The sequence below is a fragment of the Brassica napus genome, chromosome C6, assembly GCF_020379485.1.
Source record: "Brassica napus cultivar Da-Ae chromosome C6, Da-Ae, whole genome shotgun sequence".
NCBI lineage: Eukaryota > Viridiplantae > Streptophyta > Magnoliopsida > Brassicales > Brassicaceae > Brassica > Brassica napus.
The window spans coordinates 32,662,594-32,676,061 of NC_063449.1; the positions used below are offsets into that span (position 1 = coordinate 32,662,594).

Genomic DNA, 13,468 nt, shown 5'->3' on the forward strand with positions numbered 1-13,468 from the left:
TTAACTAACTAAACACTTCATAAAATCAAATTAAACTTCAAAAGTGTTTACTATACACAAAAAATAAACATGTATAGGTAAAAAATTAATTTTTCAAAAAAACATTCAAACTTTCCAAAATCTAACCCTAAGTATACATGCAATACTACAACATATGTTGCCAAACCCTAGACCAAAGAATACCATGATTCACTACCTACACTCATCTATGTTGAAAACAATTCAATTTTGTTATATTTTAATTTATATCACTTAAAACTGTTTATAATTACTTGATTTTAATTTTTCGCTTATCAAAATATTTTTTTTAAAAATTTATAAATTATTTTTAAGATCAGCTACACCAGAAGACTTACTTCAACATCTTAGACGACTCAGACGACTTACTAGGGCTATATTCGTAAAAATGACTTCTGTTTTTTGTTTGGTCACAAGGGACTGGACTGTAATTTCACAAGGCTTTTAGGTTAGTTTTGTATTTGAATCAAGTTTGAATATATGTTTGAGGTTAAAATCATGCTGTGAGTTAGTTTTGGCAAATTCCCGTTGTTAGTTTCTATTTATTTTAATTGTTATTTTTCTTTCAAATAAGCTTACTATTAAAAACACAGTTACCTTTTGCGCTTAAGGTTAATAGTAACAACACTTATCCGAAAATAATTTATAGTAAAAAGGTAGAATTTTTTTTTCACATTCAAACACAGTTTAAGTATATTATTTTTTTTGTAAAGAAATTTAAGTACATAAATTGGGATTTGAAACGACCCAATGGCAAACAAAATATTTTTTACAAGAAAACTATAGTTGAAAGGTGTTACAACTTAATTAGCATTGTTATTTTTCTCTACTCATTCACATTTGGTATACATATTTTATCATAAAAATCTACTTTCGACCCATATCATAAGTACAACCAAAAGTCTATAAATACTGGCTTTCAAAGTTCATAAGTCATCACTTCTTAAGTCTTATAACCAAAAGAAGAGAGAAAAATGGCTTCATCAAATCTATTAGCGATTAAGCTTTTTTCATTCATGGTGCTATTCGCAATATCACATGCTCAATCCTTTTCTCCAGGTACGATATATACATAAACATAACTTAATCTTAACACATATAATGAAATAATACCAGAGTTATTGTTATAAGTATTATAATTACATATTTATATATCACTAATTTGTATATCAATAGTAGTGGAGGTTCCAACCTTCGGTTACATGTATAAATAAAGACACCCGATTTTTTTGGTTAAAATGTTAAGAGACACCCGATTTTTTTTTAAAGACACACGATTTATATATATGCAGGTCGGAAACTATTGCAGTACATTCCTACTACGAAGTATCCCCCGGAGATGCCACCGGCGTACTCTCCTACTCCGGAGCTGCCACCATCGTACACTCCAACTCCGGAGTTTCCACCGTCGTACAATCTTGCTCCGGAGCTCCCTCCGTCGTACTTTCCTACTTCGAAGTTCCCATCATCGTACACTCCAACGCCGGAGCTTCCACCATCGTACACTCCAACTCCAGAGCTGCCACCATCGTACACTCCAAGTCCGAAGTCCCCACCACCGTCGTACAATCCTACTCCTGAGTTCCCTCCATCGTACTCTCCAACTCCGGAGCTGCCACCATCGTACATGCCTACGCCAGAGCTTCCTCCGCCGTATTTTTCTGCTCCTCCACTAGCGCCTTATTAATCCAAATTATGGCGGTCCATGCATGAGAATTTAAAGTTGGTCACACACACTATCACACATGAAATAAACAAGGATATTGCTTTTACAATTATCAAAAAAAAATATACTGTATACTTCATTTTGATCACCCTTTGCTAGCGAATAAAAAATGTTGCTCGATGATGTTTACCGTTTTTTTCTGATTTGTATAAGGTTAGAGCAACTCTATTGGTAAGATACTATTTTCAAAAATGTTAATCAATAAAATATTAAAAATTTAAGTTAATTTAATCATGTTATTAAATTGAAGGACACAAACAAAATTTAAACTAAAATTGAAGGACACAAACAAAATTTAAACTATGTATAAGTAGATATGTATTTGAGGACCTCTGTAGTAGATATTTCAAATGGGTATTACATGAATGTAAAAGAAAAATAACTAATATGAAGAGAGAAAAAGAAAAATAAGCTTTCTTATGTGACTTAGAAAAAAGATTTATGGAAAATTCATAGAAACATTTGTGTCTTTCTGAATGGAGTAACTTTTAACGAAAACTTAGGTATATAACTAAACTAGGGTCGGCCCGCGCTACGCGCAAAATTTGGGTTACATGTAATCTATATAAATATATAATTGTATATTTTTATTGTGTATTTTATGTTCGTTTTTGCAAGAACAGTATATTTTGACGTTTATGGTCTAAAATAATATTAAAGGTTGTAGGAATTATGTTTGAGGTGTATGTGAGTTTTTTTATATATTTTTTAATATAATTAGTAATTCATAATTTGTTGGTTAATTATGGTTGCTCTAATCTATGGGTCTTAAGTGTGTGGGCATGTATATTTAGTACTCGGCTTAACTTTTTTTTGCATGTAAAAATATTAGCCACAGATTGAACACCTATAAATTTATTTGAAGTATCTTAGGTTAGAACTGAAGTTTGCATTACGCTTTTGTATGTTTTTTTATGATAAAATGAAAAAAAAAACATGATTTTTATGAATAAATAAACTTATAATAAAAATGTACTTTAAAATATTTAATTAATTTTAATAAAAAATCGCATTTATTTTCATAAAATTTACACAATTATTCTAACTATTTATTTTAATATTCATTTTAAAAATTATATGATGTCAAGTTATTATAATATTTTAATTATAAATATTTTTACAGTTTTTTAATTCAGTGGTGTTATAAATAAAGTAAAATAAAGTTATTTCTGTCTCTTTTATATATATGTTTCATAAAATAAATTATTTTTTTCTTTTTATTTATACAATTCTCCTTAAAATTAATGCTTTACACGATATAAAAGAAATAACTTATTCATTACAGCTAAAAATATTTTAAAATACAAAATCTGAAACTGTCATTTACATAGATGTTTATATGATAACAGTTGTTAGCAACTGTATGGTCCGATGTGTTTGCATCAGGCAGTTCGATGAGCTGGTTTTCATTAGTCTTAACGTATGGTTGATAATATGTAACGTATGGTCCGATGTGTTTGCATCAGGCAGTTCGATGAGCTGGTTTTCATCAGTCTTAACGTATGCATAAATCTCACAGTTTGATATCATGTTCAACATTGCGGCTCATATTATACGGGTTTTAACTATTAAGTTTAGTAGTTGTCAGACCTTATAGCTTTTAACGATAATAACATGTATCATAAGGTAACTTAACGATTGTATAATACATGAGCCCTAATAATTAAACTTTATACGTTATTATTTACTTGTTATCATAATATTCAGGCTCCAATCGAAATTAAGGTTTATAATAAAACCAATGCATTAATGGGATAAAATAATCATTAACTATACTCCAACACCAATAAATAATAATTTTAAAATTTAAAGGTTTAAATAAATATATAGTTTTTTAAAGAAATAAAATGTTAGCTAATAAATCTAATCTGGGAAGTTTTACCAAAAAAAAATCATTTTCTCAGATTTTGAATCAAAAGGCTTAAAACAAATGTATGAGTAAAAGTAAATTAGAAAAGGAAGGTTAATTGATAGATAACTCATATTAGGAAGATTGTACGAACCAAACATATAATACCCATAGATTGGGGAAAGACAAAAACAGAGATAACCAATACTCGAAAGGAAATGAAGATGCATAAGCATTATTTAAATTTAGGGTAGTGAGTTTATAGTTCTTTCTAGTCCATATCAAGCCACACACGCCTTCTTAACCACCTCGGAAGGTGAGTTGGCCGTCTTCTTCTGCGTAGCACCAACTGGATCTGTATCACCATTCAACGCTGCCTCACCACTGCTCCCTCCAGTTTTAACCTTAACAAGAATTGGATTGCATCTGGCATGTCGACCCCATCATCATCGCTACCTCCCTGATCCAACCAGATGGTCATACATACATTCAGATGTAAATAGCGAAACAACATAATACCCATTATACTTACGTTATCGACAATGTCAGGGACAGTCACGTTCATCGAGAATGTGCGTGATGGTGAATGTCTGATTGCTGTGAAGTTATATGTACTAACAATGACTTGGAAAGTGTATATCGTTGCTTCCATATCGGTAATAAATGGAGGCATCTTAGTTCTCAGGGTTTACTCCTTCAACCTATTTGGCAGAGGAAGTTTTGTAGATGTGTTAGTACTTGGTAGATGATAAACACATAAGGAGACAGACGTGTATCTTACCAGCATTAGACCAGCTTCACTTGCTCTGAGGGTATGTAATTTTGTCATTACACCATCAAAACTAAAGAATGCACCTTCAGCAGTACCACCAGCAATGACCATCTCCACGCGATACCTAAGGGAAAAACATAACAAAGGTAAAGACAAAGTATTGATACACATGTGTATACGTACGGAGAGATATATTTATAAACTGAAGATACTACGTACTATAGAGTCCCGACAGCATGAGCATTGTCGCATCGCACAAACTCAAAAACGGAGACAGTGCGCTGCAGTTTTTACTGCATTTGGAGCATGCAGCATAACACCACCCTTTGTCCATGTCAACGCGAGCAACTCTCCCGATACATATGAAGTCAATGTCCTACATGTTGGATATCAGAATCACATACAGAGCCATAACCATCAACATCTATAAAATTAAAACAGCTAGTCCATTTGACACATAAAAGACACTAAGACAGTACATCTAAATGTAGTTATAGGCCGTTTTGCCATCAACTAAAAACATATAAAAGTTGTAGGCAAACAAACTATCTCATTACACGCAATATATAACCAACATCGACCAAGAATCACAAAACGGTTTGGTATTCTTGGAACATGAAAAAGAAAGAAGAAATATTACAAACAACAAACCTTATACTGTCATAACCCGGTTCGTATAAGTAAAAAAAAATACCTAACCAATGTCATGAGTAAAAAAACACGCTTTACATTTAGGGAAAAAAAAAGAAGACAAATCAATAATATGAAATCCAAGAGGAGGCAGAAACATAACCATTTTGGTTGTGTTGTTGTTACTTGTGGGAGTATTTCATGAAGCTAATGATCTTGGAAATCTCATACCAAATCCAAGCTTCACCTTATCCACCCTGTTTCACCAGTTATTTAAAAACATTTCAACAAAACTTCAAACTTAAAACGATTCTTATGTATCTAGTGTGATTATTGGCTTACGTTGGGGCTAGTTTGCCAAGGCTTTTAAGTTCTTCCCCTGACTCTCCATCAAGGATTCTTCCTGATATATCAAGTATGTAAGAACGGTTCTTGTCTCTAGGAAGACCACGACCGGCTAGTAACTCCAAGTCTCTCTTGTGAAGCTCTCTTCCGTTCACACACGCTTCTGTGTTCCCTGCAGCGCAGCTGAAGAAGGATACCCCTGACATTTATTTGAACAGATTTTTATTTCCAGAAAATAAATAGATTTCTCTTTGAATAGATTGGTAGGATGATTTCCAGAGTAGGGATGCTAACCTTTTTATACTCAAATCTCCACCGCCTTTAAGAAGATTGATTTAAAGAGAACTTTAAGAAGATGATTGTGTAACTGGTAAATTTCAGGAACGGAAGAAGAAGATGAAACAAATCAATGGAAACCTAGAGTTGTGAGCATATATCACGACGGCGGAGAAAAAATAGGTTCAACTTTTACGCTACAAAACGACCCGTTTCGAGAATTTAGACTTATTCTCTCTCAGTGTGGGCTTTACAAAGCCTAACACAGACACTTTGCAAAATCAAAGGCCCACACGAGTAACAAACCTGATTAATGAAACGCAAAGTATTAGTTAAGTGGACACGTTTCACTCCCAAAACCCACAACTTAATGATATGGCATCACAAGAGAGAAGCAAACATTTCTTTATATATAGATAGATTACATTAAAATATTAATATTATTTTGCTTGAGAATTTTTAGAAGGTCCTAAAAAGTACTGAAGTTCTTACGAGAGTTTTCTACGGAGTTTCCAGATTTGTTAAAATTAGAAAAAAAAATTCATTTTTTTTCATTTCCATATTTATTTATATTATCAACAATATTTAATTAAAAAAATTAATACCACCAATATTGTGGATACTTTCATCTATTAACCTGCATTTTATAATGTAAAATAATGGAAAAGTTCAATAAAAATACTCCAACTAATACCCGATTCTTTTTGCTACCTAATTCAACACCTCAACTAATTATTTTATTCATTTTAATATACTAATTTTTAAGGTGTGATTTTAGTACTGTAATTATGCTTATCTCAATCAAAATATTGATAAATTTTAACAAAATTTTAAAATATCTCAAACTAAAAAATCTTTACAAGGTCTAATTTAAATGTAAATTTTAGAAATAAAAATAACTAAATTTGGGATGAAATACTAAAATTTATAAAAACTTAATTTTGAGTGAAAGATAAATAAATTAGTATTTAGTTTCGTAGAATAAACTAAATTTTATATTGAAAATAAAATGAAAATTTAAGTATTTAAGGTTATCTACAATTTAGTTTATTTTATTCTTAAAATTTAAAATAAAACTAGAAAATTTTAAGATTAATTTTTAAATTTTACATATTTTTAAAATTTTGTTTAAAAGTTATCAATATTTTTGATTAAAATAAAATAGTTTAAGTATTAAATGAACATAGTTTTAAAATTTAATGTATTGAAATGAACAAAATAATCATTTGAATTATTAAATTGGATAGCAAAAAAAAAATTAGATATTAAAGAGTTTAGAGATATTTAGTTGAAGCGTTTAGAGAGTGAATAAAAACTACGAGTTAATTAACCTTAATGTTTCATTAATAAATGAGTTAAGACATATAAGTGGAACAGTTTTCTTGTGGGACCCTAAGCTTGAATAATTGATTAAGCTAGAATAAGCATCTCAGTGTCAATGATTACTCATTAATCATATTTACTTAATAACCTTAGTCCATATGGTCCATGTTTTTAATATTTGATCAAATCTTGCTTGTTTTTGTTTAGGTTTATTTTTACGATGACTTCTTCTCTTTGGGTGAATTTGTGAATTAATCAAGTTCTCAATATTCATTAAGAATATATCACCTATAATTAGAAAATGAAGTGAGTAACTAAAATCACAGTTTTTCACTTTTTACCTTTCGCACCATAAACAGAAATCTAACTATAAAAAGAAAGGTTATTCTACCATTTGACGATTACTCTGTTTATTAATAAAGTTTAGATACATAATATTATTCTATAAAGAACATATATTGATAGTTTTCAAATATAATTAAATTAGACTGAGTAATATATGAAATTTATGTGTAGAAATAGACTTATGATAGAAAATACATTCTAAGTTTTCAAAATTTGTTTTTTCCGAAAATAGTATAGAATTGGTAGAAAAAATAGTATAGACTTACGATAGAAATTATAAGAAAAAATATATGATTGTGAAGAAAATATCAACATATAGAATAGAACGATAGTATATTCTATATAGTATGAAAAAATTACTAATTATATTTTTTAATATTTTTTGAAAAAAGATATTTGATTAAAAAATTCAAGTTATGTTATATGTACCGAAAGATTATATATACTCTTTCAGTTGGATTTTCAAACTGGTTTATTGTATAGTTTAAAAATATTTAAGAAATAAAAGTGAAGAGAAAAGAAATTATCTGATTAAAGGCATTGTACACGCAAACTCTGGAAATGTAGAAATTATTGTCACCAATTATGACTTACATAACTCATATTTTATGTTTATCAATATTTACATTTGGAAAAAGTTATATTCTAACATTTTAACCTAGTGGGGTCTAAATCAATTGAAGCCTCCAAAAATCATATTGAAATTTTTGCGGTTGGTCTAACATTCATTATTGAATTGGTACATTTATCTACATTCTGAGAATCTTTATTGTTTATAAATAACATGTTGTGTTCTATATTTTCATTCACAACGCTGAATCATTATAATTTCTATTGCATCCACATCTTATTTTAACTTTGTTTACAAAACGTCGTTACGTTGTACCGGATATACTCACGAAGAAGATAAACTTTTATGTCAAGTATATATGGAAATATCTCAAGATCCAATCAAAGGTGTTTATCAGTCGTTCGATCAATTATGGTCTCGTGTGGCAGCTACTTACGAGAACGGAAAAGATGCAAGTTGGAGTGAACGTACAAAGAAGTCTATCCATTGTCGAATTCAAACTATTGAGAAAGCAACAAAAAAATTGCATGCATGCATCAAGCAATGTGAAAACAGACGTCCAAGTGGTGCTTCAAATGATGACATTGTAAGTGTTTTTTTTAGTTTGTGTAATATATATTTTACTTACTTTGCAATAATGTTTTCTGTTTTAAAATGATATGCAGTTTAAACAAGCCAATGTTATTGGATGATCCAAAATACAAAGGAAGTTGGAAGTTCGATCATGTATGGAGTATTATAAAGAATTTTGAAAAGTTTAAAGATTGTGACACATTTATGAGAAAAGTATCAAACTCATGTGGTTTCGGGGATACAAATCCAGAGTTAGAAAATATTACATCTGATTCTACTACACAAGAATCTCCAGGTTTGTCTATTTTTTTTCTATGAATTTAGATGACAAAGAAAATTTAATGGGTGGATCTTTGTCTAAAAAACCAATTGGAGTGAAAAAAGCCAAACTCAAAAGAAAAATTGATGATCAAACATCACTTGTTATTAACACCTTGGAAGAAGGAAATAAAAAACTATTGGAGAAATTAGAGAATATAAGCGCACAAAGACATCAACATTTGGAGATTCAAAACAAGAATTATGCTTTTAAGAAATTTAAAGAAGAGAACAAAATTTTATTTCGTGATTTGAACTCCATACAAGATCCTAACGTTCGTGCATACATTCAATCTGAACAAAATCGAATTTTAATAGAAATGAGTGAACAACAACAAGGTCAACAGCCTTCTCAAACAGCCACTTCATTTGGACAATATTTTAACAATCTTAGTAGATCTGAAAATGGTTTATCAGATTATCGAGTGTTAGTTTATAATGTACTAGGTTTTTTTTTTATTTAGTTTGATGTTTATCAAGTCTTTCAGTTTTTATATTATTTATGTAATTGTGTTTCATCTAAAGTATTAATAAAAAAAGAAAAACATGTTTCTAGTATATTTTTAATATTTTAAATTGATTGAATAAAAGAAATAATAAAAACTTTAAAAGTAAGTTGGTAACATTAATTCTTATAGTTTATTTAAGTAAAATATAAGAACAAGTTAAAATTAAGGGACTAATTTGTAATTAAAAAAGTGTCATCTCAAAAAATGAAGAAATGAAGAAAAAATGAAACATCAATGGAGCAAAAAATGAAGCAAAAAATAAAAAATGAAACACCATTGGAGATGTTCTTATGTCGCCTTAGTTTATTTTATAATGCTATTGCAACTTAATAATGTCGTGTACGTTTGGGTCCTGTTTAAAATTTAATTTATTTTATTCGATATTTAAAGATATACTTTTCGTGTTTTTGCTTCGATATGAACAGTAAACAGAAATATCATTATGATAATTGACGACATACACTTTTTGTTTTGACAATATACATTTCACATAACAAACTATAGTGGTTACCAACTTACCAGTAATTGAAATCGCACAATTCGAATCTTATTTCCCTCAACCTCAGGGTAAAATCGCACCATATTATAACATAGATCTCATAAACGTTCCATATATGTATTTATACATAGATAACCTAAACCAAATGAGAAGGCACCACAAACACAGGCACAAACATCAGCGAGCAAGCTTTTAACTCTCAAGATTCATGTGGCCAAATTGGAACTTTGATGGCGAAATCTTCTTTTCCTTTTATCCGTTGGACCGCAGCCAGGTGGATTGAAGCATCTCGGAGGAACAGGAGCGTACGAAGGACCGGTGTAGGCTTGGGCCGGGGAATCTTGAAAGAACTTCCCATCTGAGTTCATATCCAGATATCCTAATTAACCATATTAATAACAATAGTAATAATACTACTGATGCGAAATAATGAAATACGGAGATGTAATTAATATTCATATATATTATAGTATTAAAACACCTTAAATTCCATAATATGAAAACGTACCTGGAGAAGAGGTTTGAGCATGGGCCATTATGAAAAGCGCCAAGAATGAGAGAAGCATAACCACATAGATCTTCGATGAACTTGGCATCTTAGCCATTTCTCTCTCTTATTTTTATCTTACAGGACTTGAAAAGTGATTGGTATTTATAGACTCTAGAATATGGGGTTTAAAACACATTTTAATATCATCAGGCTCAGAAGCTCAGGCCATTATATACCCAAGAGTCAAGAGAACCGGACAAAATATGATTAAACCTTGCTGACAAAAAAAATGATTAAACCTAATCCTAATTCAGTAAAAAAATTTAAAGATGTTGTTCATTAATAACTAAAATTTAATTATTTTATTTTCTCATCTGAAAACACGCTTTTAAGGTGAAGTTTAATCACAAATTAAATCCAATACTAGAAAGACTGTAACTTTTTTTTTGGTCAAAGAAAGACTGTAACTAAGTTCTTATTAATAACATCTATTAATAAAACAAAGAATTATTTGTAGTCACTAGCCATCACCGGAAGATGCCATTTTCAAGCGTGTACCTAATATTTTGAATTATATTTTACAAAAATCACCAGTTTTGTGTGTTTTCGAGTGGACATGGTCTAGACGCGTTAATGACTACTCTTGAAGCTTATCTCCAATGTACACAAAATGCTAGTTCCCATATTGATTTCTTAAGGAACATACTTTGTCTTGATCAAATTTTCTTAGGAAAGCGACGTATTGTCAATATCAGGCAAAGAAAATTATGCGAATACAATCATCAACAAAAATCGAAGGAGGGATAAAAAAATACAAGCCATAAGTTTATCTACCGCTAAAATAGTATGACTCCTTTACTAGGGAGTGACAAGACATTTTCGTGTGATAGCTATAATTAACTTTATAGAAAAACACAATTATTATATCTATAGTATTAAAAGATGATCATTCTAAAAATCTACTATAAGAAAAATTGTTGCATCCATATAACTATTTATTCTTTTTTTATCATATAATTAACTACTCTAACCACACAATAAATTAAATATATAATTTCTTATTCTATGGGAGTGACTGGTAAATAATAGTGTAAACTGGAGTATAAACTGGAGTAATTATAATGGAGTAAATTAGTGAAAAAGTAATAGAGTAAATTGGTGAAAAAATGGTAAAGAAAACAAGTTAATAAAACAAAAATAAAAGTTAGTGGCAACGAAAATTTCCTTTTTCAAAACGACGACGGAATAAAAAAGTTATCTTATTTAAACAGTAACTAACGTAAATGAATAAAATATAATTAATTTTTTGTTTCACCTAACTGGTAAAACATACTAGCAGAACTGAGAGGAAAATGTTTCTCGCTGAATTATTATCCCTAATATCATATGTAACCGTTTTATAAGTATGTTCAACCTAAGATTGAAAAATGATTCCATGTATAAAATGATTTATATAAAATATTTTTTATAAGATGATTCCATGTATTATACATATGTCGAAAACGTTTTATATATAATTTTTGCATCAATGATGGTTTGAAGTTGGTATATACAATGGTTTAGACCAAACGTAGGCACATATTTAATGTAATATAGGTTAACGGTTTTGATTACAAAATTTAAGGTCAATTAAAAATATTAAGAGAAATTGCACTCAATAACTAACAAAAAAAGTTTAAATTAAGTAAGTAACCAAAACTCCATTCTCTCTCTTTTTTTCTTTCTACCTCTCTTCACCTTTTTTCTAAAAAATCTTATTTTGGTTTTTTTGTTTGGTTATTTCACCAATTCTCTTTTATATTAAAATGTTATAGGATTTTATTTGGTAGTTATAATATTTGAGTATATATAATAGGTTGGGTTAGAAAATGAATAGGTGCAGCAACTTTTTTAAATAGATTTTAGGATGATATATTTTTTAATAATATAGATGTGTTATTAGGTTAAGATGTTTGAAAGTCGAAAAAGAATATAATGTTAAAACTTATTCATGAAAGCCCATTAATAATTTCAAATGTCAAGCCCATCATGTGTTACCTCTCGAGATTACTTCTTTTCTTTATGATCAATCTCTCGAGATTACTTTATGGTATCAATATATAGGAGAGATCACTATCTTATCATATAAAAATAAATGTGTTTCACCTACTTTTAATCAGAGTTGGACATATAGTATATAAATAAAATTAATTTGATTCTACTAATTATAGGTATATAATTCTTCATATAGATGTGTTTTGAGTTTTTTTTAATCATTTTCAAAGCCATGTATTCTATCTTTAATTATGTAAATAATTATATTCACAAGTATTAAATATCATATATTTTAGATGAGACCTACCCGTATATATGTGTTATGCCTTTTTCTGGTAGAACGTGCATATCTTATGTCTATGTTGAGGTATTTATTAGGAATGAAAATGAATCTTTGACAAAGCAAAAGATTGAAAAGGAAGCAAAAGACAAAAATGTCTGAATTTTCGGATTTATTGTTGCTGTAAAATTTTGAAATTTTCGAAGGACCTACAAAGCAACCATAAGATATTAAACTGCGTCACCAAATAAATAAAAGTAGGACTACCTGAATCTATCTGATTAAGTTCTAATTAATATATGTTTGTACTGCCACATCTTCACCACCCTAGTTTCGGGGGGTTGAGTTCTATTAGTATATGTTTGTGTTAAAAAAAAGACTACCTGAATCTATCCAACGATACTTAATACTTTAGTATTACATGTATTTTCATTTTTACATATGTCATCACTCATCAGCTCTGTCGGCAAACCGAGGTCCACTTTGATCTTTTCTTTTTGTTTTTGTTTTTTCTTTTTCTTTTCTCATTTCTCCTTTTTGTTTAGTGAGCTCCACTATAGTAACTTTACTTCAGCTAAATTACATTATTTGTAACTTTTTTTTTTTTTGTAATTCAGGATTCCCCGCTTCGCGGATCAATCCCTGGGCCCGGTCAAGCAGCAGGCCAGCTTCACCCGGGAGGTTTTTCCCTGAGTCCGAAGGCCCAGTACCCGCTTTAGTGTCCAGATGAGACAGGGTAGTTTCCGCATGGGGGGGATCGAACCCGGATGGTGGTAGCCACCACAGGTCCGTCTTTTCACTTGGACTACCTCGTCCGGACATTATTTGTAATTTTATTTCTAGTTTTTGTATTTCGATTAATATATTCCGACAATCTAAGGCAAGTAGATATATGTTATTTAAGTGGTTG

The 13,468-nt window shown here is 29.8% G+C and overlaps 1 protein-coding gene and 1 long non-coding RNA gene across 2 annotated transcripts; one reads left to right on the forward strand and one right to left on the reverse strand.

Annotated features, from left to right (window-relative positions):
- Positions 1-930: 930 nt before the first annotated feature.
- On the forward strand, positions 931-1,867 carry LOC106353493 (extensin-like). The gene is made up of 2 exons (XM_013793262.3): positions 931-1,077; positions 1,311-1,867. Exons 1-2 carry the CDS (start codon positions 993-995, stop codon positions 1,703-1,705), a joined length of 480 nt encoding a protein of 159 aa, XP_013648716.2. The 5' UTR covers positions 931-992; the 3' UTR covers positions 1,706-1,867.
- A 7,806-nt stretch (positions 1,868-9,673) lies between these two features.
- Positions 9,674-11,910, reverse strand: LOC106416959. Its single transcript, XR_001283340.3, has 2 exons — positions 10,263-11,910; positions 9,674-10,112 (listed from the first exon to the last, which is right to left on the reverse strand). It is a non-coding gene; the product is annotated as an uncharacterized LOC106416959 (long non-coding RNA).
- Positions 11,911-13,468: the final 1,558 nt, after the last annotated feature.

Bases quoted from the DNA above. Each gene is read 5' to 3' on its own strand.
- LOC106353493 (XM_013793262.3), top strand. From the start codon at position 993: ATGGCTTCATCAAATCTATTAGCGATTAAGCTTTTTTCATTCATGGTG. The intron at 1,078-1,310 runs GTACGATATATA...ATATATATGCAG, and splicing joins TGCTCAATCCTTTTCTCCAG to GTCGGAAACTATTGCAGTAC.